Genomic DNA, 20,337 nt, shown 5'->3' with positions numbered 1-20,337 from the left:
GAAAGCTGTTACATGTAGATTACATATTTAACACGCCTGAATCTCCGCCTGCTTTACCACGATCGTTACCAATCACACAATGCGAAACGCGAATCTGAAGATGGAAATCCAGCACCTGGGTGGTGTGTCCCTCTCTCTAATACAGACATCACACACAACCTAGGATCGATTGCTGCAGTGGCAGCGGCAGACATCTCGCTCTGAAAATCCGAAGGCTTTTCTGAAACAGAAAAGGCAGGAGTTCCTGCCGTTCAATAGATCGACAGAGCAGCAGGAGATGAAAATTCAGAAGCGTCTGAGCACGTCGAAACAAACGACAACACAATTGCATTTGCATTCTGCAGACTGTAATTAATCAGTACCACATCCTTTTCACTTCCCTTTGTGAATCTACAGCTACTACCAATCCATTCCTCTGTACTACTACTAGTGGTAATTAATCTATGCACACTTTGCCACGGGGACAGGTTCGTCCTCGTCCCCCTTTTCTTCTTCTTCACAGCTTCCTCTACAGTTTTTGTTAGCATGCGGTCACCATCTGTCCCGTCTCGTGATTGGAGACGTGTGGCGTTCGCAGCCATCGACACGCCAAATCGGTGGGCGGCGGCGGCGGCGGCGGCGGGCGAGTCCTCCTCCCCCTTCCCTACCTGCGCTGGAAGTTGAGGTGCTTGATGGCGAGGAAGAAGAGGAAGGCGAAGAGGCCGATGATGGCGAGGTGGAGGCAGGTGACGAGCTCGAAGTAGCGGTCCTGCAGGCCCAGGTAACCCTCCAGGAACTCGCGCACCGTCTGCATCCCGACCCCCGGCACCAGGATCTGCTCCGTCCGGTCGCCCAGCTGCGTGAACATCAGCCCGTACACCGTCCACGACGCCGGGTCCGCCCAGTACACCCACCGCCACCACAAGGGCATCAGCTGCGGCAACCAGTTCCCATTTCCGTTCGTCAGGTAATTCGATCCGTTAATTTCTCAATCAATTTTAGGGGGGAGAAGAAAAGTAAAAAGTTGGCACCTCTCTGGAGATGATGAAGCCGGAGAAGACGTTCCAGAAGATGAAGATGAGGAACGACAGCCCCATGGCGATCTCGATGTTGGGGGTCAGCGCCACCGTCATCATCCCGTACAGCGTGTAGTACATGAAGCTCATCACCAGGTACAGGAAGAACCACAAGAACTTGCCCGCCGTCAGCTCGAACCCGATCATCGGGTACACGATCGACGAGAAGATCAGCACCTGCACCAGCATGTAAGGTAACTCCACCGACACCTGCAACACATAAAGCCAGAGCTCGGTTCATAATTCGTGCAATAAGCTTTCTGCATTCAGAACAGTTGATTTACCTAGAAGGCCAAAACAAACAGATCCATCAGTGAAGTGTGTTGTTACCTGAGCAATGGCGTAGGCCATGGTGGAGTACATGCCTGCTGCCTTTTCACGGTAGAGCACGACTCTCTCCGTTGCCACCACCGGCTGTAGGATACTGCAATTCATGAAACCCAGGAACAGTGCTGACCCGTATACGACTCCTAGTATGTTGAATACATCTTGCTCGTCCTTGCTGTTGCACGTGAATTCGCATTAAATCTTAATCAGGACATCAATAACTGAAGTGTTCATGAAAGATAATCGTTACGCATCAGAACCCCACTTACATGGTTGAGCCGATTTTCCAGAATACGATTCCAAACATGATTGAAACAGCAAAAGTGTTTATGAACCGAACGACGTTGTGTTCCGAGTTTTTCCAGTATGCACAACTTTGCTTCCACAGACAAGCCACGCATTGTGTCGTGAAGTTTTGCCAGTAACCCTGAGGAAAATGTAGATCCTCTGTGTTTGGTTCTGGTTGTTCCAACTCATCAATTAGAAGCCTATTCTCCCTGCAGAAATCACCAGAAATTCCATTAGATTCACTTTCACCGTTTTTTTTGTGTCAGTTAAGATAATAAAGTGATTTGCAGCTTTATGGCTGTACTACTGTGTGTACCTGTATAGGGAGGAATTGCGGTAAATTTCTGCATAATCCACTCCAATCTCATATTCTGTTATATGTGAACTGATGTCTAGCATCCATGCTGCTGGGTTTTGGCCCTCGTTTATTCTAGGAACGCCAGGTATAGCCTGGTAAAAAGTAATTTTAATATTTTCTTCTTGCTGCATCTCACAAGTAAAAATAGTTCTCAGGCAATCTTACCTCGAAATACTTTATCATGTTGCAAGATAAAGGTCCTAGCGATCCACTGTATATGAGCTGACCTCCTCTTTTCATAAGTAGAAGCTGCAATTGGCCAAATTGAGCAGAAATTCAGGAGGTGATTTTGTAGTGCCTACTCGTGTAAAAGGACAGTTATCATGCATTTCCTTGATCTTTTTCTACTTTAGGTCAAACACTATAGAACACTGCATACATACCCTATTACTATTTACTTGACCAACTTGTTTTGCTGTTTTTAGCCGTAAGAATTCTATTAATTGGTACCTTCTCACCCTGACATCACTTGAGCACTGGACTACCATGTTTAGTAGTTGATTGTGTTAATTATATATTTTTTCCTACCCACTTATAATTATATACCATTTAAGCTTCTTCATACCTCATCAAAAGATTCAAATATCTCAATGCTTGGCTGATGAATTGTGCAGACAACAGTTCGTCCAGTGTCTACTGTCTTTCGTACTGTTCTCATGACAATTGCTGCAGCACGAGCATCCAAGCCAGTGGTTGGCTCATCCATAAATATAATGGAGGGACTAGCTACCAGCTCCACAGCTATTGTTAATCTTTTCCGCTGCTCGGCCGACAGGCCCGTCGCCCCTGGAATTCCCACCATGGCATTCTTCAAGTCTGTGAGCTCAACTAGACTCATGACTTCGTCAATAAACATCTGAAATGAGTTTGAAGAGAAATATTGTTTGAGGTGCTAGCTTTTAGCTATGATATGATAAAGAGGGGGCGAGGTTGATACACATACGTCTCTTTGATGAGGTTTAACATTTGAAGGCAGGCGAAGCCATGCAGAAAACTTCAGTGACTCATAAACAGTGAGATTAGGTGAATGAATATCACTCTGTTCACAGTAACCTGAGATCCTTGAGAACGTCTCCTGCTTCTTAGGGTAACCTGCTATTTTAATAGTTCCTTCAATATATCCCCCAGTTTTTCTTCCAGCCAATACATCGAGCAATGTTGTCTTGCCAGCACCAGTTATTCCCATCAGAGCTGTTAGCACTCCTGGCCTAAAAGCGCCGCTGACATCTTGTAGCAGCTGAAGCTTTTTCTCCGTTACTCCATTTTTCGCCATCTCCTGGTGGGATATTTGTATTCTTTTCTTCAATATGTGATTGGAATTGATGCAGCTACTGGTTGAAGTTCGAAGTGGTTAAGAGATTACCTTAGGCATATCAACAAAATAGTTGATGTGATCAAATACAAGGGAGAGGGGTCGAAATGGCAGGATATCTTTATCATTTGACGAATTGCCATTTCCAACCATCTGGCTGTGGTACTCGAAGTTTGCCTTTGTGGTCTTGATGTTAACTTGATGCTTGTGTGGAGCTGCACGTAGTAAAGAAGACATATAATTATCTTTTTTCATTTATATTCAATATTTACAAGGTTCGTGATAGATTGGTATACATACAGTTCATGAACTCCAACGCAAATATGGTGAGGATGTTGAAGACCAGTGAGTATCCAAATAAAATACTGACACAAATCCAGTACCAGTGCCACTCCGTGAGCTGCCCCCTGATCTTGAGAATAGCTTCTCCGACAGTGGTTGCATCAGCATAATAAAATTCCTATCAATACCGAAGATCAAGAATCTTAGTGTAATTTGAAAAGGAACATTCTGGTATATAGTTAGCAACCAAGTATTGAAATTAGTTCTTACTGTAGCCCATCTTTTGTCATGAAATTCATTGAGGGCGATTGCATTCTGTGCATAGGTAAATGGGGACGTCCAATATCCCCAGCGCAACCATGGTTGGAGATCATCTGTTTCAATGTACAGAACTTTTGAGCAACTATTTGCAAACAAAACATTTATCCTGTGTTACGGAGTATGTCATATTCTCATGCTTCATGGTGCATGCTAAGCTAAATCATCTAACCTTTTGATATGACGAAGCCTCCAAGTATGTAGATTGCTATCAGAGCTGCAGTGCCTAGCATGTTGGCCATCACTTGTGTCCTTCCTATGGCCGCTAAGAAGCGATACAGGGCCATTGACATTTGATGCATGGCAAAAAGTACCAGAAAGTGCTGGATGCACCTGCCATAGGCAAGGGAGTTTTCTTACTTTGTCCTATTGAGTACCAGAGATCATTAGGTATCTAAGTGTCAAGAGATGAGTACCTGATAGGGGAAGATGCATATCCAATCACGTAGTAGGTTAAGCCCGTCCAAAGGCCTGTCTCAACAAGTGATATCGGGATACTAATAAGGAAAACAGAAGAAAGGAGTGCCCATCCTGGCAATGCTAGTAATTCTCTTTGCTTGTAGAAGGTGGGAAGTCGCTTTATTGTCATTGCAATTTCAGTCATGCCATTGAAGTTTACTATCACAACAGCCATAAAAAGCGCTCCCATGTACTCATTAGCATCAAGTACGGATTTGTGGCTCATTTTTGTTCTCAGGAAAAGTGTGGAGATCACCAAAGCCATAACAGTTATCTGTATGGTCTTGAATATATGTACCGGAGAGTTCCGTTTTAGGAGCAATACTTCTCTTGAAAAGCATGCCTTGAAAATATTCCATCTGGAGATCTGGCGACTTGCACTCATTTTTACTTCCTTGTTCTTTCCAGTACTGTTTGAACTGCACAGTTTTTCTTCTTCTAGTCGAGGGAGATATGACATTCGGAAAGCTTTTGCAAATTTTTCAATTGAATGGTAGTGATACTTATTTTGATCACCAGCCCAGTATTGCTTTTGGTCCATCTTTGAGGTTACCTGGTTAGTGGTCAATTGGAGAAAAAATGTTACATTATTTTGCACAAGTACATATATTGCAGAGTACTGGTATTTTGCACTACTGCGTGGAATTGTAAGCCATCTAGGTACATTTAATAATTGAGTACCTCTTGAAGGAAATCTGCTACATTCTTCCTGCTGGGGCATTTGAATCCCATAGTTTCAAAGAAGTCTGTAGCACTTTCTCGAGGACCATGATACACAATTTGCCCCTCACATAAAAGTATAATGTCGTCAAATAGTTCCAATGTCTCGGGAGGTGGTTGCAGCAAGGAAATAACCATTGTGAGATCCATCAAATGTGCCATCTGTTGGAGAAATTTCATGATCTCAAATGTGGTGGAGCTATCTAGACCTGTTGATATATCATCCATAAAGAAACATCTTGCAAGACCAACTAGCATCTCCCCTGCATTTAAAAAAAATCATTTTAATAAAGTTGCAAATAAAACTGTCAACCATGATGTCAGTATTCAAACTTCTCGGTAGTTGGCACCATCTCATAACAATTTTCTTCAATGTTACTGGCATATTGATTTGCGTGGGATGCTCTCTCATAGTCTCATGTGAATGTCACTACTAGAAAGTATATAGTGCAGCGAGAATGCACGCAAATCCTAGTTTTATCTAGTTATAACACATTGATCGATGCTTGGTCTGATACAGTGGAATTAATTGTTGAGTTTCAATATATTAAGGGGAGAATATACTACACTATTGCCACTATAATATAACGTTTCCACAGTTCAATTGATTGAAAGCTACTATTTTTTTCATGCTATTTGCTCCTGGATCTTGACATATTGGTTCCTTTTTCTGGTAGAAAGATTGAGCATATCATCTAACTAAAGTTCCCACTTGATACTTTTGCACAGGAAAACGAGGATATAATTCTGATATATTACCACTTGATTCCAAGTTCAAACATTCCTTCAGTTAGCCAGTTAAGTCTCTCCTTAATCTGTTCCCCATTCTAACTTTCTGATTAGCTGCTTTCCATCTGGCTTGATAGTTATAAGCACTCTGTTTTTAGGGTTTTATGCGCTCTTTCGGATCAAAGCACGTGCTGCCTATACAAAACCTATAGCTATATATGTATTTTACTTGACTGATTGAGAAGTGTTATGCTTACCAATTGTGGCTCTTTTCTTTTGCCCTCCTGATATTCCTCTTCTCAGCTCGTCTCCTACTAGGGTATCAGCACACTCAGACAAGCCAAGTATCTGCATATAATCAACTGTTACTATTATGTTGTCAAGTTATATAGCAAACTGAACAAGTAACCAAGTTACCTTGATAATGTAGTTTGTTGTAAGGTTGCTTCCTTCTCCAAAGGTGGTAGCCTTCAGAGGAAAGTTTTTTGAGTAACTGAACAAAATATAATCCAGTTTTACAAGAAGCGAAGTAATACATTGTGAAACTACCTTAATGAATGAATCAAAATCTTGGTCGACTTTGTTGATGACACCTTTTTTTCTTCTTATTGCTTCTCCTAGCATCTCTGAGATTATCATTCCAAGCAAACACGACTGTATCAGTATTTGTGCCATGGAAAAATTGATAAATCGTGAACATTCTATCCATACTTCCTTCTTGAGTTACAGTGTCTGCATTACTGTTAACTGCAGCACATTGCAATGGTGTTCAAAATGAATAGCTCACTATATGCAAGAGGATGTCTTACCAAATTCATTATTGGTTCCCAGCATCTTGGAAGAGAAGTCGATCGTCTCTCTTACTGTCATCTCCGCATGGTGAAGATCATACTGGCTAACATAAGCACGCAGGTACTGCGGTGTTGAGGAACTCATTTCTTGTCCATTGTACAGTACCTTTCCTTTGAACTGAATCATTGTGTCATTAAGAAAAATGCATTTTTGTCAGGTTATCTCATTTTCCCCCGTTCTCTTTAACAAATACTTCTGATAGCATGTAGTAGGTAATTTAGTCTACCTTCAAAGAAGAATCCAATTTTCCTGCCAATGCTTTTAAAAAGGTTGTTTTCCCTGAACCTGGTGCTCCTAGAAGAAGTGTCATCCTGACAGAATGGGTTTAAAAACTCAATATCTTAATAAAGACAATAGATGCTCAAGTGCTAGACTAGACAGAAGGGACTTTTTTATTGGAGACGAAGAGGAGGGAAAGCACAAAAATGCTAACAAACTCATACAGCTGTATTTAGTATTTCTCTGCTAAATTTGCTCAAGTACTTAGTTTTCAGGTAGAACGGTTGGCAGTTAGTGAAAGATATGGTGACATTTACCTTGATGGTCGAATGACCCCGCTTACTTCATTTATGATTCTCATAGGCCTTTTCCTTGTAACGCACATATGAACAGATGTCGCCAATTCCTGCATAACAAAAATAAAATCTCATTTAGAAACATGTTGGCCTATCGACTTTGAATTGGAAAACAAACACATGCATGGCTGACAAATGTATTTTAGTTCTTGCTAAAGCACACAGCAGTATAACAAAGATGTAGTGTCCTTTTGATTCTGGATTAGAGTCCACGTGCTCGATCCAAACTGGCTAAAATAGGCTGCAGATTTGCCTATCCTCTCTCTCGATCAACTTTTTATCAGTTGTACTACGTTTGGCTTCCTAAGTACTGTTGCGATTTTGTTGTGCTCATGCCACCAGCTCTGCATATATAGCACTGTGGCTTGTGCATAGTCCATGTATTTGTCTTTGCGCACTGCAATTTCTGAACTGTGAATCTTAATGGGCACAGGTAGTCCTGGATTACCTTGCTATGCTAGGCTTGCTGCACATTCTGGAAAAGAAGTGCTTAATTCACCACATGATGGATTGCTGTGTGCTGAGAAATGAAGGGCTAAGAAAGTTTGAAGGGGTCTGTTGGAAGCAATCTTTAGTATCAATACGTGTTGGATCTCCTTAGGCTGGAAACAACCCTGCTAGTAAAGCACAACACGGTCAGTTCGATGCTAGCTAGACTCTGCTACAGTGAAGCCAGGGACCATTTACAGCTACCGTTGGGCGACCGTAGCACGTCGCGCATTGATAGTTTCAGGTGCGAGAATCTTGTCAGAGAATGAAACATCATCAGTCATGACTGATCACTTTGAAGGGGAAATCATTAGGAGAAATCTAACAGAGACGTGCTGTTTCTTCCTTTCCTTCACAGTCACAGGGGAAAGCAACAAAGCAAGCAGCAGGCCGGGCCATCAGACAAGCTCGCATTAAAGGCGGCCTCGTCATTGTTGTTGCCGCTGTTGACTCCGTTTATGAGGTCGGACCGGCCGGATCACACAGCCACACAGGACACCAGCTTATGATTACGTTCACTCTGAGGCCTGCGTTGCTTCCTAGGACCAGGAATTACGTAGGTTGTTGAAGGTTGGCTGAGGTAACCAGACGTGGGTTTGTTGAAGGCTCACCTAACCTAACCAGGGCCCAGCTGGCTCTCTGTGCCGTCGAAAATCTCAGGTCATGGGGTCTGTCGTCAGAGCTGGATATGCATCAGAGCCCCTCCTGCCCATGACGCTGCTCGATCAGTTGAGTTATGTACCGTATTTATTGTATGGAGATGTGGTCCTGCATGTGTATGTGCATCCTTTCCTTCCTCTAGCAGGATATTGAAGAATTTATGGCAGGAGACAGCAGCTTGATCCAGCTGCTGCTGATGCTCGACAAGACTCTACTTGTCCAAACGCTAGATGCATGGTATTATATTCCAAACGCTATAAACAAGCGCAGAATTCCTTGGATTTTCAGCTGCTGGATGGTATGTATTATATTCCAAACGCTATAAACAAGTGCAGAATTCCTTGGATTTTCAGCTGCTGGATGGTATTATATTCCAAACGCTATAAACAAGTGCTCCCTCTGTATTTTGGTGATTTCTCATCCAGCGTGTTAATTATGAATGGCTATAAAGTTAACACTGCCTTAAAAAATCTTATGCAAATCACAAAATAGTGCATAATACACATTATTGCCGGCAAGGAGAGGGAGGTAATCTAACGGTGCACAAGGGCATCCTAACTAACTAACTAGATTCTCGAGCTCCTTACTCATGCACTTGTTGCTCAGAAAGCTCAATCCATTCGACGTGCCTCACCAAATCCACATCCCTCCCTCTCTCCTCTCTCTAAAAAATTAGTAAAAGAAAAAAGTCTTTGAAAAAGAAAGTGTCTTGCAGTTGCAGCTTGCAATGCATGCACCCCACCGAGGAAGGAGGAGAGACGAAGCCACAGATCGAAAAGAAAGCCAAGGAGCCAAGCAAGCAGAAGAAACACATCACCAGCAGCATGCAACGATAGGTATACCTGGGCGGCGTTGACGGCGCAGTTGAGCAGCGTCGGCACGGCGCGGCGGCCGACGCGGACGTCCGCCTCCACGGTCAGCCTCTCGAAACGCACCTCCACCTTCGCCGCCTCCACGCCCAGCCTGATGATGATCATCCATGGTCGATCACCGATTCAGTAGATTATATTCATACATGCATGCATGGGCAGTAGATTATATTCATGGTGATGCATGGATAATTCGGATCCTATCGGACCTCTCCTTCTTGTCGCGGAGCATGCGGAGGAATCCGCGGTTGTCGTCGTGGGTGAGCGGCGGCGGCTCCCTCCTCCCCGCCGTCGTGGCCACGTCGCACCACCTTTCGTCCTCGGTCAGCTCCACCACGGCAGCTGCCGCCGCCTCCCTGTACTCCATCGCCGGCCTAGAAACTACAGCTGCTAGCTAGCTGCAACGACGGACGACACGGCCTCCGGCCAAGTCGCTACCCTGTCCTAATATACGCGCATGAAGGTGAACGGTGGTCGGCACTCGGCACACGGTGCATCTACCGATAGATGATGTCTGTACGTATGTGTGTGTGCGTATCTCTGCAGCCAAATGCAGATATGGATGGATATATATAAAGAAAAGAGCGAGGAAAGGCAGAGGGCAGAGGCATGCATGTGTTTTAATTTGAATCCGTAGGTCTTTGGAGATGGAGTTTTAAGGCGAATGGAATCGTTTCCCAACTGCTAACGAAGAACCAATCACTTTTGTTTGATCTCTTCTTCTCTCTTTCCAATTGGTTTTTTTTCTCTGTTCTGGGCATGTAATAAACCCTAAAATCCTCCCGGACAGTCTCTCTTTCCCGGTGGTGGTGGTAATGACAAAGATGTTCCTAGGAAGTAGGACAGCCCATTTGGTTTTATCTAACTCGTAGTTAATTAAGAGACATATATAACAAAAATTTGTATCCATGCCGGCGCCACCAGTTTAATTAGATGCACCACCTCCTTATAAGATGTTGGTTACTTTAAAATTAAAGTAATAACCAGCGCCAAATACTATGGAACAGAGGTAGTACTATCGTAACTCTTCGTCTATGCCACCGATGCTCAATTTCGTCAAAAACTAAACGAGCAAGAGAGCTGCGGATTATATTAAAAAGAAGGTGGGAGTCCAGACTAGGCACTACAACAACCAACCATGCTAGTCAATGGCATATGTGTGCGGTCTGGATCCTACCTGTCATTAATTGACAAAGGCTGACGATATGCATAAAAGCGGTGTGGCCGTGGCCGTATATATGACGTAATTCTTTCTTATAAAACAATGCACACTCTCACTCACCGCCATATTTAAACGGCGACGGGAAAGGATATAGGGATAGGTTTAATTTCTTTGGAAAATTCGACGTCTTTTATCCGATCCTCCCCCGTCAACAAAATAGCGTTATCTTTTAACCTTATCCTTTAATAATGGTTGTAAAAGAAACATATCAGTATCCGATCGATCGAGATCCTAGCGGCTCCAGGCTATACTGCTATAGGCAGCATGCGCCTGCAACGACGACGTGAGATCGCGCCCATATTTGGGCCATCACGGCGGCGCATCAATTGATGATGATGATCAATTGCCGCCGTGCAGTGCTTGCATTTGCATGCACCGCCACTAGCTTACTTGGTCAACCCGCCGTCGATCGAGGCCATCCTCTCATCGCTATCAGCCGGATCGATCGGAGATTCAGACAAGTCGAGAGCTATAGCCTCTCCAATCGGGTGCTTCATCACTTCACTTCGTACGTGTTTACATGCATATGGCTTCAATTTTGTTTGCCACATTTTGTGTAATTTTAGTTGTGGCAATGTTAGGTACCATCCACACATACTCTGATGTATTCAATGTTCATGTATTGACAAAGAAAGCTTGCTGCATGCGTATTGCATACGTGTACGGTTTACGGTCAGTCACGTCAGTGTAATTCGTTCATTCGATCTCTACACTGTTCACATGCAGTTATCTCTAGAGCCAGCGCACTACGATTGAGAAAAAAAATAATGTGAAGCTATACTACTAGCTTATGTGAGACTGAAAGACCAAATACTGTGCTGCTCCTGCAGACTGCCGCCATGAGAAAGGACACATCCTCCCGGGGCCATGCTCCCCGAACGTGCTCGTTCCCGCCGTCCATGGCCATCCCCCATTTAAATCGCCTGCAGCTGCCCGCTCTGGCTCGTCGCCGGCCATCTACTCCTCCATCCGGCAATGACATGGGCAACAGTAGTATCAGCAGGCATATGTATACTATTGATCTGACGTGCTAGCTAACTAGTAATCAGTGAAGAAATAGAAAAGATGCAATAATGCTAGCTGATGAAGTTTTGTCTTCGTTCCCGGATCTCGCGGGTACACTCATGGAGCTATCTATAGTTCATCTCTTCTCTTATCCTGGTTCGGCAGCTCCATCGACCGACTGAAAGCTACGTGTACACACATAGACGCCAAAACATGGTTGTATTGCGCACGTTCAATTCAAACTAGGCGGCGGCGTCGACGCCAGAGCTATGCTTGTCCTGCTGCCAGTCCTTTGGATATGCTTGCTGTCAGCCAGTAACAGTATATACGTTGTGCCGGTGCATGCTCGCTTTATCTGCCTGCCTAGCTCTCTGATGATCCTGTCTGGTCGTCTGGCATGCATATACATATGGTCTTGGGTTTGATCGTCGTTAATCAATAGTAATTTCCTTGTGTAGATAAGCACTAAGGAATGATCATAGAAATTCTTCGCTCCAACTAGCTTGGAAATTAAACCATGCATCCATCCATCTTCCTTTTGATCGATGACCACTACTATGATTCTGCACGCTTACACATATGGGTTAGCGCAAGTAGGAGTGGCGTACCTGGCACTACAATAATGCACAGTGCGTGTGACAACTAACCTAGGTAACGACGAGACGGCTACAGTCGTCGTCTACTCGTCTGCTAGATATAATAGACGGTACTCCGATTATCAGTCGTAAATAGCCGGGGCATTATATTCACTACCGGAAACCTTAAATTTGCCGAGTGTTTTTTTTTGCCGAGTGTTTTTTTCGGACACTCGGCAAACAAGCTCTTTGCCGAGTGCCAAGCCAAAAACACTCGGCAAAAAAAAAAAAAACACTCGGTAAATCGGGACTTTGCCGGGCTTTGCCGAGTGTCAAAATAGACACTCGGCAAAGAGGGGGGTTTGCCGAGTGTTTTTTTTGACACTCGGCAAAAAAATAACTTTTTTTCCTCTTTCCACCTTGAAATTTTTTCTACTCCCCACATACAACATATGGTACTCCATGTTAAAATTTGGTATATTTTTGGATTTATTTGCTATATTTATTTAATTAATTGCATTTCAAGGAAATTTTTGGTATAAGTCAAATTTGAACTGCAAGTGATTCAAATTATGGAACAAAATGAGTAGAAAAATGATATTCATGTTATTTGGCCCAATTTGAGACCTGACCCATGAAATAAAAAGAAATTTCGAACATCTTGTTCAGGAAACACGACCATGAACGTGTGGCAATAGTATTTTTAAATTGTAAAAAAAACAAGCAAAGTCTGAAAATCATGAGATTTGTAATTATGTGATGATATAATACGTGGAAACTGTGGAAAAAAATTGAGAAGGTTTTGCACATTTCATCATGTACGATGATTACAAACCGAAGCATCTCATAAGAAGAATAGTAACTTTGAGAAGGATTCGATAAAATTTAGAGTCGAAGTGACGGTCGAGTTCGGTTTGACTACAAAACTTTTTGTATAGTCAGTAGAGAATATATCTTATTTCGTGTGAAAATTTGGTATTTTTTTGAAATTGTTGGATATTTTTAAATTTTTTTTAAAAAAAACTTCGGCAAAGAAAACCTTTACCGAGTGTCCACCTAGGACACTCGGCGACCTTTTTTAACCCTACCGGCTGGCCCACAACCCCCCCCCCCCCGCGCCTTCCTCACGCCGCCCCCACCCCCCCACCCCCTCACGCCGCCCCCCTCCTCCCCCTGGCCTCCCCTCACGCCGCCCCCTCCTCCTCCCCTAGCTCCCTCTCCCGGCGGCCCTCCCTCCCCCGGTGCACATCCTCCACTCCCCTCCCCTCCCCGCCGGTGGCCGGCCCTCCTGGCGCACATCCTCCCCTTCCCTTCCCTTCCCTCCCCTCCCCTCCCCTCTCCCTCCCCAGGCCGGATCTGGCGCCCCTAGCTCCCACTATTCCCCGGCCAGATCTGGCGCGGCGGCGGTGGGTCGTGGTGGTGGAGGTGGTGGTGGTGGCCGGATCCAGCCGCCGCCCGTCCCTCCTCCCCGGATCTGGCCGCCGCCCGCCCCTCCTCTCCCCGGATCCGGAGGTGGTGGGCGACGGGTGTGGTGGTGGAGGTGGAGGTGGTGGTGGTGGTCGGCGGGTGTAGTGGTGGAGGTGGTGGTGGTGGCCGGATGCGGCGGCGGCAACCTCCCCTCCAGGCCAGATCCGGCGTGGCGGCCGGTCGCCCCCTCCCCTTCTCCTCGGCGACAGGTGGTGGCCCCCTCCCCTTCTCCTCGACGGGTGGCGATGGGTGGCCGGGCGCCCGCTCCCCTTCTCCTTGGAGATGGCGCGGCCTGCCCCTCCCCTTCTCCTCGGCGACGGCGCGGCCTACCCCTCCCCTTCTCCCGGCGGATGTGGTGGCGTGGTGGGCGGCGGCCGTGGCGAGGCGGCGTGGTGGCGGGTGGCGGTGGTGGAGGCCGGTGGTGGTGGCCGGCAGTGGTGAAGGTGGTGGAGGCCGGTGGTGGCGGCGGCCGGAGTTTTTGTTTTTTTTATTTTTTTTCAAAAATATGTTTGCCGAGTGTTTTTTGGGACTCGGCGAAGCTTCACCGAGTGCCCGACGTATGACACTCGGCGAGCCCCCTGTTTGCCGAGGGAAAGTTCGCCGAGTCTGGTTCGTCGAGTGTTACACTCGGCAAATGCGTTGCCGAGTGTTTTTGGACCTTCGCCGAGTGCCTGGGGCACTCGGCGAACTTTCTGTTTCCGGTAGTGATTTCAGAGTTAATTAGCATATAGATGGAGGAGTCATGGGGAGGCGGGCGATAGATGGATCGAGCTACAACTTCTTGCAGCTCTCCTGCGTATTTATGGTGCTTTTGGTTGGACTTTCCAATTTGCTTTTGCTTTTGCAAAAGCCAAAAGCCAACCAAAGAGCCTAAAAGCTCTATGTGCTTTTGCCCAAAGCTACTTTTGCTCTAGTACAAAATCAAAAGCACCTTCTCCCCTGCTTTCAAGTGCTTTTGGGGTAAAAAATTACCCACCTGCCACTGATTATGAAGGTAACGATTCGTTTTTTTCCCCGATCTATTTCTCCCGACGTGTCTGTCCGCTCCTCCCCGCATACCCTTCCGTCTCTTTGCGCGCCGCAATCGGCGGCCTGTCGCCGCACCCCGCCGCCCGTCGCCGCCGGACGCCGTCCGCCGGCCCGCCATCCGCCGCCCCCGGTCGCCGGTCCGCTTCCCGCTGACCCGGCGCCCCCGGCCGCCCGTCGCACCCCGCCCCCGGACGACCACCGCCCGACGACCCCGACCGTCGCCGCCTGACGCCCGTCGCCCCAGGTCGCAGGTTGCTGGCCAGCCGTCCGCCATCCGCTGGCCCGCCGTCAGCTGCCCTTGGTCGCGGGCCCGCCTCCCGACGCCCCCGGTCGCCGGCCCGCCTCCTGGCGCTCCCCGGACGGCTGCCGCCTGACGACCCCGGCTGCCGCACCCCGCCGCCCGTCGTCCGCCGTCCGCCACCCTCGGTCACCGGCCCGCCTCCCGGCGCCCCCGGTCACCGGCCCGGCGCCCCCAGCCGCCCGCCACACCCCGCCGCCCGTCGCCCCCGGTTGCCGGCCGTCGGCCTTCCATCCGCCGCTCCCTGCTCATCCATCCATCTGGTAAGCCGCACTCCTTGTCTACAGTTATTTCTTTAGGGGTATTACAGGTATTTCTTACACAGCCCATAGTTTCACAGCTCCTCTAACCAAACGGTCTTCTGCTTTTCCCACAGCTGTTTTCTCACAGCTGCTTTTCCATAGCCCACAGCTCACAACAGCTTTTCCAAAAGCCACAACCCAAAGATAAAAAATAGATGATAGATCGAGCAAAGCAGCTGGTAGTAAAGAAGCGGGCGTCACGCAGGGTGGTTGGTCAGCAGCTAGCCGCCTTCCGTCATCGTCGTCTTCAATTCCGGCCGGCCGGCCGCTCTGCGCTCTTCGCGTACGTTTGGCAACGCATACTACGCAAGCTAAGAGATCGATGGAGACAATCTGTGGATCCATGACCAACTGGTATGCATATACCGTTTGCTTGCATTTCCGATCCACTGCACGAGCACATGGTACCCTCCCTACCTGCAGCCAAGGGAAATGCATGCATTATTGATTGTTCAAAAGAAACAAAATAAACAGAGAGAGAATGAAACTGCATGGAGAAACATTTCAGTGCTATAGGAGATTCTTTCTTCCATAAAGGCTACACTTGTCTCCTTCGATTCTGATCTATTAGCTAGAACCTGGAGCTGGGTGCCATCATTATCCTGCAAGTAGCAAGAGACTGAATGACTGATGCAACACACATCTGCATCTGGGCTGAATGACTGATGATGCAACACATCTCTGCATCTAGTACTCCTGCTACACTAGCTAGCGTTGACTTGGATCGGAGCAGCACAGTACAGCTCAGTTGAGATGTGTACATGTAGGCAGCTTGGCATACGACTCATCAGTTAAGTTGTCAGTACTCACTACTGGCTCATCAGCAAACAACTGCACCATTGTATCCATGCATATGCGAGTGAAGTGATGACCTCGTCTTCGATCTGCCACGCCCATACTCAATTATAATGCATATGCATGCACACAGACACAATCTAGCCGGCCTAGAGATTAAAGCAGAAACAGTGTTTCTCATAACAAATTAATTACTAGTGGATGAAGGAGCACAATATGTGTAGATACATGTGTTTAATGGTTTAAAATTGTAGGTTGTTATAGCTTTGTACTAAGTCAAATTTGTCTAAAACAACGATAAATTTGTAGAAAAATACTTATAGTAACACCTTCAGTATCATATAGAGTACGCTATATTATATTTATGGTCTATATATCTAGCTAGTGAAACTGGTTCGATGCTATAGTATTTGTATATTTTTCTACAATCTTAACCGAAGCTAGATAGATTTTACTTAGTACGAAATCAAAACGAGGCTTGCAATTTGAGACACAGGGAGTGATGAGCCGCTGTTGATTCTGAAAGGTACGCCGCCAAGCAGGGCCATGTAAGCGTGTAGTCGTCCATCTATAGCTTGATCATGGATGGAGGGTGGTCAAACTTTTTCGGAAAAAAAAAAGATGGAGGATGGTCCATGAATGCGAGAGTACGTATGATGAGCCCTCATTTGACCCTGCTTGCCGATGTCAACTTCCGATAAATGCAAGCAGCATGGGCAGGGAGGAAATTGAATAAAAAAAAGTTAGGTCTGTCAGCTGCCACCTGCATGCAGCTTCTATAGTGCATCTTCTGCAAAGCCTGCACTGTACGTTGGCATCAAGCTAGGCTAGCTGCATACAGAGATCGTAGTAGTGTTCTCAGTCCAAATACATAGCATAGCATGTACCTTGTACATGCGCAGAGAAGAAGAAAACAAAATCCGTTTGAGCCGCCGTTTGCAACAGCTAGCTGACGAGGAGCCGTTCTCGATTTCAAACCTAAATATGGTAAACGCGTCCTTAATTATTACTTGACGCGTCTCCTTTCCTAAATTAGGCTTGCAAGCTACACGTAACCCAACAAGTCTACTCTATCCAGAGCTACGTACTATGGTGATAGAGTGAGATGGAGTACACGTCGCCGGCCGGTGCCATTACGGGAAGGGAAGACACTACCGATGGATGAGCAAGCCACCGGTCTGAAATTGCAGCTCCGATCCAAAATGAACCGTTGCGTTGCGTGTGCACGCACGGGCTCAGGTCGGGAATTCTGCAGAGCTCGCCCTGACTTTCATGGTAGCTAGCTAGGGTTTCGTGCGTGCGTAGGTGTCTCTGAATAACGTACGAATTGGAACGGCCTGCCGGGACGGACGGGGATTTGGGATTGGAACTGCTGCTGTAGCATGCCGTCGGAGGCAGGGCATATGCATGCGGAACGGTGTTTGGATGAATCAGCTAGCCCTCGCTAGCTGTACTTTCCGGCCGGCCGTTCTTGGCTTGTTGCATTGCTTGCGTGGCAGCAATGCAACCTGGTGTTCATCCAAATCGGTAGCTACCCACCCTCGCCTTGTCGCGTAGCACGTACGTGTAACGCGCCTGGAACTCGTGTTTACAATTTTTCTTCCCTGAATTGGACGACGGTCGGCTTGGTTTAGTTTGCCACGTAGGCACGCCGCACGCAGCGACGTACAGATGCTGGTCCAACTTGGCCGGCCACGGCCAAGGGTGCAAGTGCATGCACACACACCCGCGGCGTGCACGTGCCCTTGTCGTCGTGCCGCTAGCTTGCAGGTCATCCAGGTCCGATGGGTGACCAAGCAGAAGCAGGCACGGTGCTTGCCAAACACGCACGTGGCACACCGTGCACGGCAGCCACCGCCTTCCAGTTCTGACCGCAGGGTCGCCGCCGATCCCGCCGGCATCCCGCAGCCCGGCCGGCGGCAATGCGCGCGCGCACGGAAAGGCTTCTGACAAGCGCCGCCCGCCAGTGGGTTCGATCAGGCTCATCTCCAGTTGCTGGACGTCACAGATGCGGGAATGCTAGCTATACATCTGCCGAATTAAATTTGGTTATCATGTGCCTTTCAATATTTGAGATTTGCGGAGAAAACTTAATTAAAGGAAAAGCTGACGGGTCGCTCTTTCGTACGAGAACGCGACTGAAACTGCCTTCTAACAGACGATATGATAACTTTTTTTTTTTATGAAGTATCCATTTTCAATTCCATTCGTACCACTGTGTTTCTTATGTTGAGATCTACAAAATAAAACCCATGATCGATATATTTTGAAATATTTTTAATATACTGGCAACTTATATTGAGTGTGTGGTAACTACTTGTATATTAAGGGTGTGATGACTTATGTGTAAACCTCTCGACAAACTATGTACATAAATTGCTACACAAATAAATTTTTATATTCGTATTACTTACCATTATGAAGACTAAACTATCTAAACAAGTCACCACATTGTCTCTACATAAATTACTATGGATACAGTAGATAAGTTATTATACTCTGTGCAAACAAATTGTTCACACTTTTACATAATGATACAGATTATATGATATTAATTTATGTGCATATTAACAATTTTAATATATTTCTGCTAATAGCAACCTATGACATACTTTAATACTATGTAACATGTTTATCATATATTTTTTTTGCGATTGCAGATTGTGTATCAAATTTAATATAGTTTTGAGATACCACCTAATGTACATACCATGTGACAACTTCGGTACATTTCTAGGATAGCAACTTTAATATATGCATGGTAGTAACTCCTTTAATAATCTCCAATCACACCTGTTGCTACTAATATAAAAAATCTTCAAAACATATCCAAGTGGGGTCTAGTTTTGTTCGTCTCGTCGCGCGGAGCTCAAATGTACAAACGAAATTTGAAACGGACACCCGTTTAAAAGTTACGGTTCCACTCACAGTGGCACAGCAAGATCACGCAGTTCCGTACAATTTTGTATTAGGCGACTGGTCGCTGGTCGCGGGTTAACGCGGTTCTTCATTAAACAGTTGAGATTGTTACGGGAGTAGCAGCACCAATCGAATAGATCAGTGGGAACCAGAGGTGGAACTTGACCACAGATTTAGGGAGGAGCCGATACATGTAACTCACGGTTAAACATCAATATACAGTGTCGGATTAACTATTTATTTAGTGGTAAAATACGTTGGGTCGGTAGGTCGGTAGGGGAGGGGGGGCACGGTCCCCTTTAATCCCTACTAAGCTCCGCCGCTAGCGGGAACAACAGCACCATTGCACGTGTCACTTGCACCGGCTAAGAGCAACTCCAAGAGTATCCTAAAAAGTTCTTCCCCAAAACTATGTATTGGGAGTTCTCCCAAAAAAAATTTCCCCCAAAAACATATCAGTCCACAGCAGATCGCTAATAAATAGCCCTCAATACTTCAAACACAGGCCACGTCATCGTATTGGGCCCATCGGAAGGGACGCGCGGGCGTGCGGGAATCAGGATTGGGGGAGAAACGCCAACGCTAAAATATACGCGGTGGCAGGCTAGTTTTTAGCGTCGCTAAAAAATTGGGGAAGGTTTAGGTGGATTGTTGGAGTTTATTTTTTCTCTCTTTTTTCTAAAAAAGGTATTGGGGTAAGATTAGCAGCCTCTTGGAGTTGCTCTAAGAACGGATTTGGAAGTTCAAACTTCAAATGCGCTGTTTCCTAAACCATGAAGTGATTTCAAATCTCTCCATGACGTTGTTGACAATAATCCAACACGATGAGATCCCGTATAAATATATTTTTATTATTTTTAATAATCAACATTTTGGTCGGACTAGTTCAACATTTTGGATATACTACACCAATATTTTTATATAAAATGTTGAACTAGTTTATATGAAATGTTGAATTAGGCTCCATGCATTCTTGAATCAACTTTTTAAAATATTTAAATGCATATATATGTATAAAATAATAATTCGTAAACATGGTTTTTGAAAAAAAAACAGATACAAAGTGTTGATACAATGAATTTAAAATCATGACTATAATCAACCTAATCTTTTAAGAATGTCGAATTAGATTAAAATTTCTTGAACCGACTATTTTGAATTATTAAATTCTTATTATAAAAAGCACGAAATCATACTATGTATTATAGTGCACTATATATGGTCATATGGAATGGAAAAGCAAAAACAAAGAAAGACCTGTAAGTCAGTCAGTACGTACTACGTAGTATGTGGTCTGTCCGTCCCTTCCGTATTTATGTTGTTGGGCTGTAGCTGCATCTAAGTAAGATCAAGCTGCTATCTATAGGCCCGAGCAACCCACACAGCAAAAGCCTGGGCCGTGCTCGCCAACTCCGGCCCGCTACACATTTTC

The 20,337-nt window shown here is 45.8% G+C and overlaps 1 protein-coding gene and 1 long non-coding RNA gene across 2 annotated transcripts; one reads left to right on the top strand and one right to left on the bottom strand.

Moving 5' to 3' along the window:
• Positions 1-296: 296 nt before the first annotated feature.
• On the bottom strand, positions 297-9,860 carry LOC117860689 (ABC transporter G family member 45). Its single transcript, XM_034744066.2, has 22 exons — positions 9,503-9,860; positions 9,267-9,387; positions 7,237-7,325; positions 6,927-7,011; positions 6,658-6,817; positions 6,398-6,474; positions 6,266-6,316; positions 6,106-6,196; positions 5,081-5,382; positions 4,357-4,952; positions 4,113-4,273; positions 3,893-3,996; positions 3,641-3,800; positions 3,392-3,555; positions 2,972-3,304; positions 2,594-2,884; positions 2,194-2,277; positions 1,987-2,120; positions 1,652-1,879; positions 1,386-1,557; positions 1,011-1,265; positions 297-913 (listed from the first exon to the last, which is right to left on the bottom strand). Exons 1-22 carry the CDS (start codon positions 9,658-9,660, stop codon positions 644-646), a joined length of 4,086 nt encoding a protein of 1,361 aa, XP_034599957.1. The 5' UTR covers positions 9,661-9,860; the 3' UTR covers positions 297-643.
• LOC117860690 (uncharacterized) lies at positions 1,108-7,770 on the top strand. Its single transcript, XR_004641546.2, has 4 exons — positions 1,108-1,249; positions 5,849-5,916; positions 6,680-6,760; positions 7,709-7,770. It is a non-coding gene; the product is annotated as an uncharacterized lncRNA (long non-coding RNA).
• Positions 9,861-20,337: the final 10,477 nt, after the last annotated feature.

The sequence above is a fragment of the Setaria viridis genome, chromosome 6 (genome assembly GCF_005286985.2).
Source record: "Setaria viridis chromosome 6, Setaria_viridis_v4.0, whole genome shotgun sequence".
Taxonomy (NCBI): domain Eukaryota; kingdom Viridiplantae; phylum Streptophyta; class Magnoliopsida; order Poales; family Poaceae; genus Setaria; species Setaria viridis.
The sequence above is the reverse complement of the archived record's forward strand: the minus strand, read 5'-3'. Positions and strand labels throughout refer to the sequence as shown.

Bases quoted from the DNA above. Each gene is read 5' to 3' on its own strand.
- LOC117860689 (XM_034744066.2), bottom strand. From the start codon at position 9,660: ATGGAGTACAGGGAGGCGGCGGCAGCTGCCGTGGTGGAGCTGACCGAG. The intron at 5,383-6,105 runs GTAAGCATAACA...TTTTAAATGCAG, and splicing joins AAAGAAAAGAGCCACAATTG to GGGAGATGCTAGTTGGTCTT. The intron at 3,801-3,892 runs GTAAGAACTAAT...CGGTATTGATAG, and splicing joins ATGACAAAAGATGGGCTACA to GAATTTTATTATGCTGATGC.